Raw genomic sequence first — 18736 nt, forward strand, 5'->3', positions numbered from 1 at the left:
CTGGAAATCAGAAAGGTCCATTTAGAAGATTTACTGGACTTTGGCTCTGCCCACAATTTAAGTAACATACAATTGAAACTTGATTAACACAGTAGCAATTACACACATCGTTGCTTTGTTCCCTAAACCACTTGATTATATTTGTGTTGTTCATCCCAAATACTCCTCCTACACACACACACACACACACACACACACACACACACACACACACACTCTCTCTCTCTCTCTCTCTCTCTCTCTCTCTCTCTCCTTCTTCTTCTTCTTCATTAATCAGAATCATAAGGCAAAAAGTGCCCTCTCCTTCCAATTATAACCCTTTTCACTGACAGTAGAGGCAAAATGTGCAGAATTTTACAGCAGTCTGAACAGTTTCAAGAGATTTTTTTAAAATTCCTACTAGAAATTCCATGATAGAAATAATAATGAGCAACAATCATTCACTAATAACAGAGAGATGATTTTTGTCATCTTTTGCAGAGAACCAAAAGAACAGAAATTGGTTCAGATCACAAAAACTTAATGGGGTACATGATTTTAGTCAGTAACACAAGTTTTACTGCCAGAATTCTACTTAAATATGAATGTGGCAAAATAAGTCCAGTTCTTCATAGGACTACATTAAATTTAACCCTTAAAGTTACTTAGGTTCTGTTCTTAAGAACTGCTGTGACTAAGGGGTAAATTAAATATTCTACTTTTTAGCCTTGCAATTGTGACAATTCAAATTAGGCAGCTGTATTATAACAATCATATATTGTGCTTCAAAACATACAACTCTTGTAATACTAATAGCAGTGGTGAAAATGTCTCCTCTGACCCACTACCTTGAGGGAGCAATATATGGAACTGACCAATCTGTCCCAAAAGATATCTGAACTTTTCCTCTGTTTTAAGAATATACTCCTTTTCCCATAAGTGCTAGAAGAGGCCTAAGTAATAAGAAGTGGTTTTTCCAAAGTTTCAAGGCAAGGATTTCCAAAAATATATATGTCATCATTTTATCTGCCACTATATATAAAGTTTTAGGATTATGTTTTCCCCGAGATGGTGCTTGTAGACCCAACAGCAGCAGCCAACTATTGGGTCTCAATTGACTTGCTGACAATGGGATGTGCAAGCCACTTTAGGTTCAGAAATAAGGAGAAGGGCTAAAGCCTAGAGAGGAATTTTAACATTCCATTACTCAACAACCCTCATTCCTACCTCCCCCCCAGAAATATTTCCACTCAATATCCTAAAAAGAAAATTGCTGAAAGGTCTAATGTCTGTTTCTAATATCAGAGGCCATGTTTCTATTAGAGTAAACAACTACAAAGTTGGACACAGGCCATAGTACAAGGGAATTTTGCCTGCTCTTAAATAGCTGGGAGTTTTTAGTAAGCTACATGATGGAGCTTTAATATGACGTATTCCCTTTGAGATCACAGACCTCTGCATTAGTACACCAAGTTTTATTCTTGGTTTGATGGAAGGCCAGTTTTTAAGGCTGCCCCATAATACTGCATAATGATTAAAAGAGAAGTAATAAAACCGGCCTATGTGACCTTAGCTAGTTCTACTCTGGCCCCCACAGACTTGCATAGCATTTAGATAACAATTCTGTGGGGACTAGTTTCAATCCCTTCTTGAGGGGGAAAAAAATAAGAACAGGAAAACAGCAATTGAATGCGTATTTACCTGTTCATGTACCCCTTTTTATTAAGCTAGTGGAAACACCTCAGTAAAAGTGCATAGCATAAATTGCAGATTCCCTTTCATAATTCTGTGCACCTTATTTTGTCCCCACTTGAAGCCTCCATCAGCCATTGCTCCCATTCTCAGACTACCTCGTGAGCACCCCTGGCACAGGTGGTATTCCTGTGCCTGCTCCCATCAGTTAAGTTTCTCCTTCTGCTTGACCAATGCGCGCTTCAGTTCTTTCAAATTCTCTGTCAGCACTTCCACCTCATCTAAGCGGCCACACTGCTTAGCATCAAAAATATATGCTTTGATATTGTCGATTTGCTGAAGAAGCAGCTCTTCCTCTATGAGCTCTTCTCTCTCAGTCTCACTGTCATCTATGTCAAAGGGATTAGTGGAGGCTGGCTCCTCAAATGGGTTGCCAGGATTGGGAGGGTTGGAATGCTTTTGATAAGGAAGGTCGTCCACTTCAAAGGGATTGAGAATGGGGCCATCTCCATCTCCAGGGGGTTCATCTTCCTCATCTTCAAAGGGATTATATTCTTTTTTAACACTAGGGACAGCTGAATGAGGTGAAGAACCTCCATCTTCTGCAAATGGATTAGTAAAGTCTTCATTTCCAGGACTAGAGATTTCTTCTTCTTCAAAGGGGTTCAAGGAAGCCGCCTCATTTTGATATACCCCAGTATTCTGCTTCACTATTTCTTGACCAAGCACAGGAAACACAGATTTCTCTTTATTTGGCTCTTGGACTGAGTTGGGATAAGGGCTCTTAAGAGCCACATTACTTCGGACCAAAGAAGGACCCAGGTCCAAAACATGTGCTATCTGGTTCTGAGGTTCCATCCCAGATTCCTGCTGAAAGACCTTGTCTTTGAAGTCTAAAGAATGAGTCCGTGAGTGATGAGAGAGTACCTGGGACTGCTCCCTCTCCCATTCTTTTTCCCGAAGAACCTGCAGCTGCTCCCTTTGCAGATCTTCCTCTTCTGCCTGCTTTCGAGATAGTTCAATGGCTTTCTCTGTTTGCTGCTGGTCATACTCATCCTGGAGCTGCCGCAGGTTCTCCTGAAGCATGCGTACTTCATCAATCCGGCTAGCTGCCTTGGCCTGCTTAATGAAAGACGTAATGTTGTGGATCTGCTGCAGGAGGGGGTCTGACTCCTCACTGTGGCCTGGCCCACTGGACATGGGGAGCCAGCCCTCTGCTTTCCTCACAGCACCTTTATGGACAAAAGTCTCTTCTCCATTCACTGCACCTCGGGAAACCAATTCTTTCTGTCTCTCTTCTGATCTTCGCTGTAGTTCTAGAGCAGCCTAAAAAGTCCAAATGTAGGAAAGAAACAGTAAGATTATCACACGAGACTACATCTCTGAAGTTACTGCCAGATGTTTTATACAAGTGAATCCCAGTAATGTCTCTAAAAGAAGTTCAAAATTTGGGGGAGGAGGACAATTACTACATTTATTCTTATGTATTTCTAGGGACTGGGAAGCAATGGTAGAAAACAGGAATGGGTAACGACAAAAATAAAAACAATCCACTAACAGAACATGAAAACAAAGAGCAAGCTCATCTGCCCCCAGCCCCAAGTTTATGAGAAGTAACACTAAACTGAGCACTACAATCAACAGTTCCCAAAGAGTTGAGCACAAACCTAAGCCCCAATAACTGGCTTCACCTGTCTTTCCATGATCAGTTTCCTTTCGATTTCCTGCTTCCTTTTCTTTTTCAATTCTTCATACTGTTCTTTGGTTGGCAGTGACATCAAACCAAGTAACTTTTCCTGCAAAGAATCACAGATTCCTTTGAAATAAAATTATTTGGCTGAACATAAATACTTAACTGTAAAGGACCTTAGATTCTGAACATGAGACGTAGCCTCCCTTAGACCATTCAGGGAATTCAAAGACATGAATGATATCAATAGTTAGGAAAAAACCCAACACTGAACCTCAAATCTTCACTTCTAAATAGGGGAATCTTTTCTTTTAAAAAACTATACAAACCATACATGTTAACTTCTCTTTCAAAAAGGTTTTTGAAATAAATTATTAAAATTCAACACTTCCACTTACAATTAAGAATTTTTATCATTTTGAGATGATCAACTATGACAGACAGCTCTTTTCAGTAATGCAATGATCCAAGATAATTCAAAAAGAATCATGATAGAAAATACTATCAGTATCTACATAATCTAGATCCAAATCTAAGCATTTTATTTTCATTTTTTTTTTCTTTCCTCTGGTTCCCTTTTGTTCTTATTCTTCTTTTACAACATGACTAATGTGGATTTATGTTTGATATGATTGTACATGTATAACCTATATCAGATTTCTTGCCATCTTGGAGAGACAGAAAGAGATTGAGGGAGAAAAAAAAATATGGAACTCAAAAATCTTATAAAAGAATGTTGAAAATTATCTTTACATGTAATTGAAAAAATTAAATACTATTAGGTAGAGGGGGATTTTTTTTGTCAGTGAACTCCCCAGAAAATGGCTAAAGTATTCCTGTCTCAGAAGGAATAGCCACAGTGATGAAGAAATATTTAGGAATAAAATGCCTAAACAGAGCTTTGCTAAGAGTAGGGTTTTACCTGTACAAAAAGCGTAGCTGAATATCTTATCATTCTCTGGAGCTGCAAAGCTCTGGGATGTGGCTGAGGTTCCTGGTTCAAGCCTAGTGTTAAAATCTTCTTACTGAATTAAAATAAACACATCAATGTAATGTGCTTCATCATCAATGAAAACACAATGGCAGTTTATTTTGCAAAGAGTGACTGAGGATATGCAAGAAAAAACCAATAATGACATCAAATATTCCACATTTGGAAAACACTGCATGACATGCAGACACTCAACACACACACGCATGTGTGCACACATAGAGTTGTTACAGTCCCAGTTATCCCAAAGGACAGCTATGTCCCTCTACCCCTCACATGCTCTTTGCTTCTTGATAGCAAAACCCCAAAACGTGTGAGGGACTCATCCAGAAGCCAAAAACTACTCTTAAAAAAGCATCTAACTAGGGACAGTTAGATAGTAGAGTGGACAGAGCACTGGCCTTGGAGTCAAAAGGACCTGAGTTCAAATCTGGCCCAGACATTTGACAGTTACTTGACAGAAGTGCTGTGTCAGGCAAGACTAGACAAGTCATTTAACTGCAATTGCCTCTCCAAAAAGAAAAAAAAAAAAAATCTAATTGGAAGCTTCCACGATATAAAAGCATAAAAGTTATTATCTTTACTTTTAACTATGCACATTTCCAGCACAAACACCAGAAAAATATTTCCTTTCAATGGCTTCATAACATTTAAATAAATTCAGGACACTATCCAAGCAAACCAGGTATTAAATTGATCCAAGTGCCTCATTTTCAACACCTCTTTCTAAAAATACCTTACCTTAAAGCATCTATTAATTCATACACTTTCTGCACTTCTACTCGGAGGTCATTAGCATGTTCCAGACTGTAGGTTGTCTCCCCAGCACTGAGAAGAAAGCATATATTCATCTGCATTAGATCACATCTTGTCAAAAAAAAAAAAAAAAAACTATAAAAAAAAATCAAAAGTTGTATCACAAAATGAATGATAGCAAAGATATTTCCAAGGTAAAAGTGGCATTTCAAGACCTTCTATATAAGGTAATATTTCTTTGCTGAAAAGAAGATAATGACTATTGAGAAGATGACTCTTTTAGAAGTGAGCTTTCAGTTTATAGCTCCTAGTACAATATATTTGAAATTAGGCTTTAAAAAACTATCCATCAAAACAAAATTCAAATGATCTGGTTTGAACTCAAAGGATCTCATCTAAACCCTCCATTTTACAAATGAAAAAACAGTTCCAGAGAAATTAAGTAAGTTTTCAGAGGGTTTATTTAATTACATAAGGGAATGCTAAAGAGAGATCCCAGGTCTCCCAAATGCCTCATAATCCAGTGCTCTTCTCAATACACAATGCCTCTCTGAGTTGGGTTAAAACTAGCAAATTATACCATGTCCTATAAGATGCATGGGGAGATGCTCTAAACAGTTGGCTTAAGCAAATAAAATTTGAAAGGAATTAGAATTTCCCCTCTTAGAGGCCACAGCAAGGCAGTGCAAATTCTCTCCTCAGGAAAACTCCAAATGGAATCATAAAGAGTTGAACATGAAACAACTGGCCAACAACAAAATTCTTCAGAGTTATTGTGAAAATAGTACTTTTTAAGTCTTAAAAGGTTACAAAAATGTCAATTAGTTATCAGAGATAGAAAGATTGTAGAAGCTGACTTGATCTAACCTCTTGTCCAATAAAAAGTAACTCCTCTACAACCTCCTTAGAGGGTAGTTATTTGACCTCGCTTGGATACTTCTAGTGGGGGAAGCCTACATACTACATATAAAAGTAGCTCATTCTGGAGCTAATCAGCTCTCATTTTTAAGATGGAAGATCCACCTTCTTTTAATTTTTACTACTAATTCTAGTTCTCAAAAAACAAATCAACTCTTTTCCACATGACAGCCTTTCAGACAACTAAAGAGAATGATCCTGTCTCCCTAAGTCTGTTTTTTTCTGGCTAAACCTACCCAGTTCTTTCAAATGTTCCTCATTTGATAAGCTGCCTCCTCTAAACAAAATCAGTTTGCTAATACAGCAATCGCAGCAAAAGAAATACATTTCAAAGATCTCTCAGCTGATACAGTCTTGAAAATGGCTACTCAGCCACAGCTGAGTTATGCTGAGCAAACTGAAAAGGGTTTTGGCTTTCTTTCATTTTATTGCCTACAAGGCAAAGCTGACTTTTTTTTTTTAAGCTGTGAGTTTTAGACCTAAAAATAATTCTTTTCAATGGCCAATAACCTCATGATGTGATAGAAAAGAATGAACTGGGAGTGAGGAGAGCTGCTCAGCTATGTCTGAGCTTCAGCTTCTTCCTCTTTAAAAGAAGGGCTTAGAATAGACATTCTTTGACATTCTGAGTCTTTTATACTTGCAAAATGGTCTCTGATAATTTGTGACCAATGAACTGAAAGTCTTTTTTCAGTTCTCCAAAGATATTTGTCCCTTTAAAGTCAATCTAAAGAGATCATAAAATCTTATCCACCTCTATTTTGCATTTTCAGAACTGGTTTATGGGAAAGAATGAAGAACTGTGACAAGAAAGAAGCAAAATTAGGATGGAACAAGAAAAATTGGGACGAGATATGAAAAGCCTCAAGGTTTAAGATGCTCCACAGGATGAAAAGGGGTGGAAGAGGTGGTGCAGAACAAAGGCAGAAGAGTATTTCCAACTTCCCACCTCCTCTTTCTTCTCTCTCCCTGTCTCCTTTCCTTTCCTTGTTTTACCAATCACACCAAAAGACAAAAGCGAGAGGAAAAGGAAGGACATGTGGATAACAAGGAGGAAAAAAGATGTGTCAGGATGTGCCTTCTCTCCCATCACCCAGGACCACCAAGAACCCTGCTCCTGAATACTCAAAGACACTTTGGTGAGATGAGAACTAGGGAACAAAGATGGGGCGAGGCAGGGATGGGAGGTCTCCAGGCCATAAAGCCTACATCAGCAGAGGGGGGAAAAAGGGAGAGAGTTCCTACAGTGGTTAAATCTGCAAAACTGGACACAGATGACTGATTATACTTAACCTGCCTGATTTTCTTCACATGAGACATGACATGTATTTGTTTACATGGCTATAGGAAGCCATGAAAGAAAAGTCAGGTGTATACTTCAAGTCAAAGTTAAATTTAAGTAAACACAAGCTCCTGATCTGTTTCATATTTGTGGGCAAATCACTTTTAAAGACCTCAATTTTTCCATTTCCACAATAAAGTAATGTGGAGTACATGATCTTTAAGCATCTTATAGCTTTAACATTCATAAGCCTTTCTATGATACCCCCCCACACACATATTAATTGTACTTAATATTTTTATTATTATCCTTATTAGCTGATCTTAAAAAGTTTTTATTTTTCAGGTACAAAACTTGATCTAGTAGAGAAAACCCAAAATGTGTCACCTTACCAACATGGAAAATAGAGAGCAAGGTGGCTTACTTTAGTGATGCAGCCATTTTAATATACTCGGGAGCTTTCTGATCAACTTTCTCCATACAAATTCGTAGTTTCTGAAAGAGAAAAAATGATGGGAAAATGTGATTTTTCCATTCCAAGAAAGATTTTACTTACAAACTAGATCAAGAGGCTAAGACATGTCACTTTACCATTTCTTTATCAAATGATTCAACAAGGGAAGAGAAAAGAAGGGAAGAGAATTTCTTTCCCTGAGTAAAGCAGAGATGAGTCAAGTGATAAACCCGTTTGTTCAGCATCATGGAAAAGCTGATCCTTTCACTTTTCCTTGACAATAACTATTCCCAGTGCTTTTGTCCATTCTGAAGCAAGAAGATTTCAGAAAACATTTTATGGAATCCTTGTATACCCCTTCTCCCCTACCCCCCATGGAAATAAAGATCTGAGTAATTATGTACAAAAAAGAGAGAGAGAGAGAGAAAGAGGTGGGTTAAAAAGTAACAGAAGTAATGAAGTCCTTGAACAGAGGCAGCAACTGCCAATTTTCCTTCTCTACCAAAAAAAAAAAAAAAAGGAAATCACAGCATTTTTACCCACAAGGATTTCAAAATCTGCAAAAACACAAATCCCAGAACAAGAAGTACAACTATTGGCAGATGGGCTTCAGCTCTCCCTGAACCAAGGGTGGGACAAATGGGGAAGACAAAACCACATGCTTCTTTGCTACCAGAATCATTAATAAAGTAGGAAATGAGGTATGTAGACAGTCTTAAACATGACAAGGCCAGCATCTCAATCAGTCCTCCAGTACCAGGGACAATTCACCAAGGCTAAGGGTCCATCCAGCCTTGCCTCTGGCCTTCACCCATCTTATTTTATGCATTTCAGCCATTCTGCCACCATTTCTCATTGTCACCAAGACATTCACTTTCCTAGTCACAAGTTGGCAATAGTGAGTGAGGAAACCCAGGTTGTTGCCACATACCCCGCTTAGCTAGAAATAGGACCCCAACCCTGCACAGGAGATCTGGAATAACTTGAAGAGAGGAAGCTGCTGCTTAAAGAAGTTAAATTTAAGTAAACATTGTACTATTAGGTATATTTTTTTGCATATACCAATATCCACTTGGTACACAGCCCCAAGAAAGTGAACAATGTTCTACCTCATAAAGTTTCACAATGTCAGGAGTATGTTCCTTCTCGTCAATCTGCTGCTCTCTCTTAAGCAAGGCCTCTTTACAATGTCCACAGCAGCGGATACGCTCATCATCTTTCTCATCCAATACAGAGCTAACACTGCTCACGCTACTGATGCTGCCCCTTCGCGAACCATGGATACTATTAGGTGACTGGTTGGGACTGCTATGGGAGGTCAAGGAGGCCTCTTTGCTGGCACTGGTGAGTTTGCCTGGAAACACACAAATCACAAGTAATTCAATAATGACCCTAAATCAAATTTCCCCTTCTTCCATCTCATTATTCAGACTTGTATCTTCAGATTTGGGAACTGAACTTTTTCCAAGTAGTTCAATTATAATACCGCAAATAGACTATTCAAATCCAGCCTCCCTTTTGTGATAAACTTCATGGGGGTTATAGGCTAGAACTGGGCCTGGCTCCCTCCTACCTACTAAACCATCTCAGCTTTGCATTCCAGGTCCTCTCTAATCCTGTCTCAATCCACTTTTCAGTTTTCTCTTCTTTTATTCTATACATCAATCAAAATGAACTTTCCAGGATACACTGAACATTCCTTACACTCTCCTACTTCCTCATCTTTGCTCATCCTGTTTTTTCTCTCATAGAATCCCTTCTTATCTCAGGAACTGTCTCGAATACCATCTTTCTCAAGGTTTCCTTAGTCACCAGCCTCTTTCTATTCAGTTTAAAATAAACTGAACTCAACTGAACCTCAAGAGTACTTCATCCCTCTAGTACAGTCATTTCTGTCTGTCTTCTCTACCCTAACTTCCTAGGGGGCAGGAAGCATTCCTCATTCATTTTTCCTAAGCACAGGGACTTGCAGCATGACTACAGCAAGTCCTCAATAAGATACTCACTGAACAAATAAATGGGAAGCAGTTTTCCTTTATAATCAGGAAAGCTCTAGTCCCAAGCACTTTGTCTCAGAGAGTAGAGTCCTAAGTTGTTGGTAGAACACTGATAGGATAAAAGCAAAACACATTATCATCTCATGCAATTCTCAAGGGCTCATCTCTGTTAACAAAGGGCCAGGTACACTCTTGCCAATTATACACAAAGGAAAGGTCAGCAATGTCTGATCAATTAGTGAGACATTATATACTAATTCTTAAAAAAAAAAAAAAAAAAACCTCTGTTCTATTTTTGTTTGGTTAGTATATAGTTCTGATGCTAATGGTAATTACCAGTATCAAAATACAAAATCAAGTTCTTTAATCTGTTCCACTAATGTCAAGGCTCTAAATATGAAATGTTCTCAGTAAGGTAGAGCCAGTAAGCTTAGTCCTTCACTCTCTTTACCAACATCTTAGTTGCAGCACAGGACAACAAAAAAACCTTCATTCACCCCATGTTACATACTTGCCAAGGGAAGGCTGATCAGTTCCATACACTTCTTGCACATAATTGATCCACAAAGGCGGCAATGATGACGGCGGTTACGAATGCTGAACTTATTTCCACAGTCAGGGCAAAAAGGAACATCCTGATCGTTGACCCATGGTACCACTGACTTTTCTATTGCTTTTATGAAAAAACAAAAACACAGATGACATCCTTGAAACTGATTTGGTCAGTCAAATACATATGATAAATGACTTGGGAAAACATTCTGAACCCACCTCTTACTTTAGCAGACTCAGTATTTGTTCTGTCAAAGGCTGTAAGCTATCAGAGAAAATGATTCCAAATAAAAGAAGTCAAGTAATGAGCATACTTTTGTGATTATGATTATGATTAAGACAATTATTACATAAAAGAATAATTCAACTGTCCTCAGAACTCTATCTGTAATCCAAAACCAACTAATCAAAAAATTATTCTTCATTCAACAGATTCATGTGAGCTCTGCAGTCAATTCTATGTCATCTGCACACAAAGGATAATAATCCCTTCCCCATAACACTTTCTACTATATCCATACTCCCATATCTCAACTGGAAAATTGAGGGTGTCTTCTCCTCATTCCCCATTTCCCAAAAATACACAATGATTTCTGCATAGAGGTTGCAAAAATGCCCAACAATACCCTCAGGCTAATGTACATGTGGTAGAAAATAAATTTTTAGGAAACAAAGTAAAATGAGTGCAACGACAAAGTATATGTGTTCTCCAAGGATCAGACTAAATACAGAGAAAGTCATAACTAAGCTAACTAGAGGTGATTTTTTTTTAAGTGACAGCAACATCTATAACCCTTCTATTAAATTGTAGAAAAGTTGGCATTTGCCCAGGTGAAGAGAGCATTCACATAAATAAGATCAGATCACTGGAGCACTAAAGTAAGGCAAAATGGTGCCAGAGGAAGTTTACAATAAACGATAGAAAGGCCTATGTATAAATGTGTTACTACATGATGTACACATCCCAATCTAAAAAGTCTTCATAAAAAAAGGTTTGTTTTATTTTGGGGAGGGGAGGGAGAGTCTTTGGGGATGGGGAAGAGAGGAACACATCCTTTAGATAAAACAACACAATATACCCAATTACAGAATTATCAATAAGGACAACTAAAGGAAAAGCAGCAACAGGGAGAGCTAAAAGGCTTGTTAATCAAGTGTGTCTTTAGTGATGGTTCTAGACACAAAACAGAAAAAAAAAAAAAAAAAAAAAGGCCAAGTTGTCCAATCTGGCAGGGACTCAAGAGTATATAGTCTTATCCCTTTATTCTGTAGATGGAGCAACTAAATCAATATGATCATTTAAATTGTTTCGATCTGTCCCCTTGTTTCCAGATCAGTACTTCTAGCATTCTTTAAACCAGACCATGATAATATTGCTGCATGCATTAAATCCTTAGCAAAATCAGCCTATTCTGTACCATGTGACCCTAGGCAAATCATTTTACCTCTAATTCTTGGCCTCAGTTTCCTCATCTGTAAAATGGGTAGACTAGCACCTATTTTTCACAGAATTATTGTGAGGATCCAATGAGATAATTATATATAAAACCTTTTGAAACATTAAACCACTGTACTAACGTTAGCTATTATTACGATTATTGCTAAACTCCAGTGATTATTAAAATCTTCTTGAATTTGAAGTGAAATATTTATAAATTAACATTAGTCACAAAAATTATACATTTGCATATTATTCATTTTTCCATGACCAAATCTATATATATACTTGCCCAAAAATTCAGAGGAAACATTTTACCTTTTCCAACCTGATTATTAACTTGTTGACTTCAACAACATAGTGATCAATCCTGGCAGCTCGATGTTTTTTGAAGTCAGAAAGATGACTTCTCACAGCACCTAAGAGAGGAGAGGGAAGAGAAATAAGATGTAATTCTTCTCATTTAATCTGCAGAGCTCTGTATCAATTATGTAAAGGAAACTATTTATTTATTTACACTGTATTTATTCCTTATCTCAATTCCAATGAAATTTTTTAACTGGATGAAAAGCCTAGATTTTTAGACATATTTAAATTGGAAATAGGACATCCATGCTGAACTGACTAGCTCCAGTGACACATGTTAATCTTAGATCCAAAAAAGGTCTCTCAATTCTAGTCCTCACCGCCTTCTAATGTCTCCTATTATTTTATTCCTAACACCAGTTCTGCTACCAAATCACTCCTAGTTCTGAATTCTTGTTCATGTTCTTCCCCCAGCCTAAAATTCCTCAATGATTACTTAAAACACATCTCCATGAAGTTTTCCCTGAATAAGTTTATGGAAAACTCTTTTCCAAGAGTTCTTGCTCCTTCCTGGCACCATTTAGCCCTTTATATGTGCTAAATTAGATGACTAGTGATTAAATGCCTAAATCCATAAGCAGTAGCATACACAGTGTGCTAGACTTAGAATCCAGAAGTCCTGGGTTCAAATTCCACATTTGAAATTTACTAGCTGGGTGACCACAAGCGTCTCTGAACTGTGGAAGTTTCTTTATCTGTAACATGGAGACATCTCACAGGGTTGTTATTAGTCAAATGAGAATTATGCAAAAGATCTTAAAAACCTTGAAGTTATAAAAATACCAACATTATTATCTTCACTCTTCCAACTGTGCCATAAGTTAATTTAGGTTAGAGCCCAAAACATGCCTGATTTTACACAATTATTTACTAACAATCATGAGCCATGACACCAAATATCCAGTAAAATTTCATATGACTACAATTGGTATTTGGGTTTCTAGTGCACTGTTTTAGGTTTTCAAATATGACTTATCTCAGGATAGATTTTGGCAGACTCTCTATCTTCCCATTCCCTCCCTCTAGCTTGGATAAAATTTCTATGCTCATTTGCATCCGAATCTACAATTTTACAATTCAGAATAATACTTCCCATGGTAGATTGTACAATGTAAGTAGGAAACATACCAATAATAACCAACATTAACTATTACAGGCTATATCATACTGTGGCTACTTAAGCTCCATGAAGTGTAATTCATTTCAAAAGGAATCAGTAGCTATCACTATAATTAAACATCTCAGTAAAAATCAATACAGGTTGCTACTTCAGTTTACTGGAACAGAGCCTTTTCTTACCGAGTTCCTGTGGTTCCCACATGTATGGATCTACCCCTCCATAACTAAAAGATTCATATCCTTGTGTCCCAGACTCTGACCGATCATCTTCTCTTTTCAACAACTTATTCTTTGCTTTCTTAGCCCTCTGGACCAGACCTTGGGGAAAAAAATGAACCAAACAACACAAATGAATTGCTAAAACCCTCGTAATGAGACTCAGAGTTTGGATGACAACCTCTGAAAAAAGACTTTTTTTTTTTTTTTTGGTAGCCCAGGGTCACACAGCTAGGACTTTTTAAGTGTCTGAGGTCAAATTTGAACTCAGATCCTCCTGACTTCAGGGCTGGTGCACTATCCACTGCGCCAACTAGCTGTCCCAAAAAGACATATTTTAAAACGATTATGTCTAATGAAAAATCACTAAATATTCCAGAAGGATCAGAAAAGGGACAAATAGAACAAATAACACATTATTACATAAAGACAAGTGATGTGCAGCATTTTTCTCTAAAGCAATCTATTTAATAAAAAACATTATTTGGCAATTTAAAAAAACTAAACCTTGCTTAACTACATTAAGATTTTTTCTGGCCAAAATTCAAGTCTAAAATATAGTAATAAATATAATAATTGAGTACTAAATAAACTGAGCACTTGATAAATATCAAAAATAGTTAATTTCTGGTGCTTAGAGGTGAAATTTTTACTAATATAATAAAGTACTTTGTACCTTTAGAGTTCTTGCTTTGATCTATTCCAAAAATACAAAGCCTTTCTATATATACTAAACATAAAGACATATACTTGCCTTCAAAACTTTGCATTTATTAATCTTGTGTATGTTTTTTCTAAGATTTTTTTTCTCCATATAAGGAAATTGATATAAGCTAGAACTCTGAATAAAATATAAAAACAAAATTGTTTATTATTTCCTCCATGAATCCTCCCTCCCCTGATTTCCCCAGAAGTAATCTGTCCCTTCTCTGGATTATAAAAATTTTGAAATCCCTATAGCAATTTCATAATCTATCTTGTATTTTATTTATTTACATATCTTATCTGTTCAACCCAACTGTAAGCTTCTTGAAGGTAACACCAGTTTCATTCAACTTTATATTCTCCATAATATCCAACTAGCACAATATTCTATACATAATAATCTATACATCTATATTTATATGTATATATATTTATCTTGTGAAAATCAACATGCAAACACCATTTTAGTTGAAAGATTGTTCAAAAGCTCAAATAAGAAATTCTACCTCCATTACATTGTTTAAAAACAACTTCCTCTTGTTGATTATAATTGATATCTATTTCAATGTTAATTTTAAAATAAAGTGATAGGATTAATATAGTCATGCTAGTAATATAAAAATGTTTTAGGAATTATTAATAGCAACAAATCAAGCAATCATACTAATTATCAGTGACTCTATAGTATTTTTTAAAGTAAGTAGAAAAATAAGGCCTACTGAAAAGTAAATAAAGCTGTTTTAAAAGTATTATGGTCATGCTTATTAATAAGGAGGAAAGAATATAGTTTGCACAAAAAAGTGTAAGGCAGACAACTGGAAATATTTGCACTTTGCAAATGAGGCTAGATAGCACCATATTAGGCATATTATACCATTTACCTTCTATTGGATGTCACTGATGGAATTCCTGGCAAACTTCCCAAAACAGGTGTGGCCCTTTATCAGGAAACTAATTAGAAATGATTCTACCATCCTTATTTTTAAATAATCTTTTCTGAAATAACTAAGAGGTCAATTTCAACTCTCAACTACACCTTCCCCTATTTAAGCAAAATTATCACTCTAATAATAACTAGATCCAAAATAAATCAAGACCCAAAGACCCATACAAAGAAGTTTTCATAATTAACAATTGACATTAATTAGCCATACAATTTTTCCATGAACTCCAGGTGTACCAGATTCAAAATTAACTCTTTTCAGTTCAATACTTGTGATGCTTCCACCTCCTTAAGTTAGCACTGTGAAGTCTGATTATGAGGGGAAAATGTGATATGTACTTTGACAAGGATCTTCATTAATTTTTGGTTTCCTATTTTCAAAATGTTATTGTTAGCATCTAAACTTGTCAACTTAGGTCACTACAAAGATCATCCTTTCCATTTTACAAAAGACTTCCTGGGACCTTTAAGGGACTTTATAAATTAACCTTTTAATTACATAAAAATTAAAATCCCAAAATGGGAAAATAGAGGTAATTTTAAGGATTTTCAGGGTTTCTTTAAAAGGAACAATGTCTAAGTTCATCTATTTTGAATGACTCCCCTAAACGTTATTGTAGATGTAAACATACTTTATGAAACCATCCAAGCAATTTTTTTTGTTTGCACATCTTCTTCCCCCCCACCCCACCAAAAAAAAAAAAAATTGAGGGGACTTCTGTGTAAACTGGATTTTTTAAAAAGCACTAGGAGATAGACAGGTGATATTGGAGGATAAATCTTATTGATAGTCTAACATATAAGCCCACTGTCTAATAAATATCAATAAATCTTATTGATAATCTAATATATAAGCCCCACTTCATACCATCACTGACTGGTGAATTAATATTATAGAATTATCTGTTATATCAAGTATAAAAAACTAGTAATAAACATACATCACTATATACTAATTCTTTGTAGAGGATAGAGGTGCATATTGTAAACTAGCACTGAGGACCCCAAATCAAAATTGCCACATTAAAGATGCTATTACTCACATATTTTCAAAGCTTTTGGACATTTTGACAACTTGGTGGGAGTTGTCTTGGGGGAAATATATTTAGGGGATTCGGAAGAGGTCAGTGAATTCATTGCATCCCTAGTCAGAAACTCTTAGTTATCTCTAGTCAGAAGCTCCTAGTCAGAAACCTCTTCTGATATAGCTTGGCATCTTCTCTACCAACTTACAGACTTAAGAGTAACCTAGAACACTGAGAAATTAACTGACTTGCTCCCCCACTTCCCCTAGGCAGAGATGAGACTTTAACCCAGATCTCCTGATTTCAAGGAGAATTTTCCATCCCCTAAGCCAAGCTACCTCTCCATACTGAGGAATAAAGTTACTTTTTCTCCATTGCCATCACCACTTTATCTTCCATCCCCTCACTCACCATCACTCTAGGCATAATCTTGTAAAAATAACATTTAAAATTATCATCTCATTAGGAAAGTGGAAACATGTTAAATGGAAGAGGAATTCAAGTCTCTTAGCAATTCTTACAGGCTCACTATAAAACTAAAACGGTAACGACCGCTGATGACTATTAAACTACTCTGAGGAAAGCAAAGTCTGTGACCTGAAAAAGCAAAACATTATATCTCTCACTGTTCAAGAGTCCAATGAAAACAGTGTTCACACTTCTTACTTTTTATCTGTCCTTTGACATCCCTGTCCTCACTGGAGTGTTCTTCTTCATAATGTGACTGAAGCTGATAAAAAGACTGTAGATCCTTTAAGCACAGAGGGCAAAGAAAGCCCTCCCTCACTTCCCCAGGATCATCAAGAGATGCCATGATGGTCCTATCACTTCTAGATACCAATTAGCTGCATGACAAGAAGCAAGCACAGAATCTCAGCGGTCCAAGTTGTCTGGTGACACCAGCTTAAAAAAGCAGATGGTGGGGAAGAGCATTATTCCCTAGATGAGCAGTTTCTTGTCCACACTAAAGAGAATTCTGGAAAATAAATAGGAAAAAAACTAGATCAGGCAGATTCACTCAACTCCAGCATTTTCTTTGTTCCTCTTTAATAATTTAGCAAGAGCATTTGATAATTGATGAATTAGAATTTAGAATAAAAGTAACTTCTGAAAGTTCTACAAAGACAGAGATTCTCTGCATAGCCAAAAGACCCCAATAAAACACATGGCCCATGATTCTAAAACTCTTTGTAGCTTTAAAAACTGAGGGGTTTTTGTGGGTCATACATATTGATATTTGCTGCATTTAGAAATTCAAAAGTCTAAGTACTATTATGAAAGTAGTTTTTACCTCAAATCCCCCCAAAAAAGGTTCTGGGACCCCAGAACCTCAGAACACAGTGGACCACGTCCACTCAAGAAGCTAAAGAAATGGAAAATAAAATAAATAAATAAATAAATAAATCCAAGATTAAATCTGCATCTCTCAGTCCAACTGCCCGGTGCAGACCCTCCTGCATGTTCCGTATTAAAATGCTGTAATTTCAGATCTCAAAGGCCACCAGCCCATGTCATTCTCTGGTCATGTCCTCTGCAGCTTCGTAGGAAGAGGTCAGTGAAGGGGGCAGGAAAACCGCCCATTCCCCTGGGAAACCTTGCTAGCTGGGAGTCAACTTCCCCTATATTGAGCCCAAATCTAACTCTGGCGTACTGAAGAACACGAGTGGACCACGGCGATCTTAATATAAATAAAGCGTCGCACCAAAGACTGGACACTTCTCTCCCGATCCTGATGTCACAAGTCCAGAGCTGCCTAGGAAGGAAACACGGGACCTGCACTTAAAGGGCCGCAGGAAGGGCCCCCAGCCCACACGACATCGCGGCCCCTCTCTCCATTTTCCTCCCCACGATGGGGCACGCGTGCCAGGGCCGGATTGACCTCCCCACTTCCCCAGGGGGCACAGGCTCCAGCAAAGCAGGTGCCGCGCACACAGGAGGCGCTTAATCAGTGGTGACGGGAGGATGCCCCCCTTCCCCACACTCACAATTTCCTCTCACAACCTACAGACACGACCTCCCACGCACGCAGTCCATGGGATCTCCACCTGCTAAACACATCCCTACCTGGCCCACAAGCACCCCGCCTGCCCCCGGCGTCGACACGCCCCCTCCCCCTTTCTCCAGTCTCACCTCCCGCCCCCCGCAGCCTCTCCTCCCTCCCCGGGAGGCGCCCATGGAACTAGGGGGGAGGGAGGAAGGGGCGCACTCAGTACCACTGCGGGCCGGCGGGGGTCCCCGGCTGGTGCCGGTGCCGCTGACGCGGCCGGGCGGCTCGCCCCTCCTCCGCCTCTCTCCCTGTCACTGGGCCCGGGCGGCCATCACGCATCCATTCCTTCGGCCCTCGGTAAGAAAGCCTGCGCGACCAGCAGGACAGGCACGCACGCAAAGATCGAGCACCGAGTTATCGAGTCACCGGAGGCGGAGAGAGAGGAGAGCTGATGGGAGGGAGCGGAGCGAGTCCGAGCGACGTGCGCGTCTGCGCAGGCACCACGTAAAAAAAAGGGAAGTGGGAAGAAGCAGCAGCGGAGGGAGGGAAAGAGGAAAATCTAAGTTCTGGAGATAAAACGATGCTTCGGAGCTCAACCCTGCGTTGATGGTCGTAGCTCCCGAGCT

General features: G+C 38.1%; 1 protein-coding gene across 5 annotated transcripts; it reads right to left on the reverse strand.

The window, feature by feature from the left end:
* Window positions 1–268: 268 nt before the first annotated feature.
* On the reverse strand, window positions 269–18518 carry RBSN (rabenosyn, RAB effector). 5 transcript variants are annotated; one of them, XM_074283829.1, is made up of 13 exons: window positions 18337–18466; window positions 17775–17876; window positions 16790–17099; window positions 13415–13552; window positions 12068–12168; window positions 10531–10576; window positions 10271–10432; window positions 8872–9116; window positions 7733–7803; window positions 5094–5180; window positions 4284–4386; window positions 3363–3467; window positions 269–2997 (listed from the first exon to the last, which is right to left on the reverse strand). In XM_074283829.1, the coding sequence occupies exons 3-13, from the start codon at window positions 16935–16937 to the stop codon at window positions 1876–1878; spliced, it is 2328 nt and encodes a 775-aa protein (XP_074139930.1). In that variant the 5' UTR covers window positions 16938–17099; window positions 17775–17876; window positions 18337–18466; the 3' UTR covers window positions 269–1875. The 5 variants fall into 5 exon arrangements, with proteins under 5 accessions (XP_074139930.1, XP_074139931.1, XP_074139929.1 ...); XM_074283830.1 differs by lacking the exon at window positions 17775–17876 and adding an exon at window positions 17415–17486 and having other exon boundaries at window positions 18254–18459; XM_074283828.1 differs by lacking the exon at window positions 17775–17876 and having other exon boundaries at window positions 18337–18518.
* Between the last annotated feature and the right edge of the window lie 218 nt (window positions 18519–18736).

Source organism: Sminthopsis crassicaudata, chromosome 1 (genome assembly GCF_048593235.1).
Source record: "Sminthopsis crassicaudata isolate SCR6 chromosome 1, ASM4859323v1, whole genome shotgun sequence".
Classification (NCBI taxonomy): domain Eukaryota; kingdom Metazoa; phylum Chordata; class Mammalia; order Dasyuromorphia; family Dasyuridae; genus Sminthopsis; species Sminthopsis crassicaudata.

Coding starts and splice junctions, on each gene's coding strand:
- RBSN (XM_074283828.1), bottom strand. CDS start 16,937: ATGGCATCTCTTGATGATCCTGGGGAAGTGAGGGAGGGCTTTCTTTGC. Junction 7,804..8,871: donor ACATTGTGAAACTTTATGAG/GTAGAACATTGT, acceptor TTTCTCTTTCAG/AAACTACGAATTTGTATGGA. Junction 4,387..5,093: donor GAATTAATAGATGCTTTAAG/GTAAGGTATTTT, acceptor ATTTTAATTCAG/TAAGAAGATTTTAACACTAG.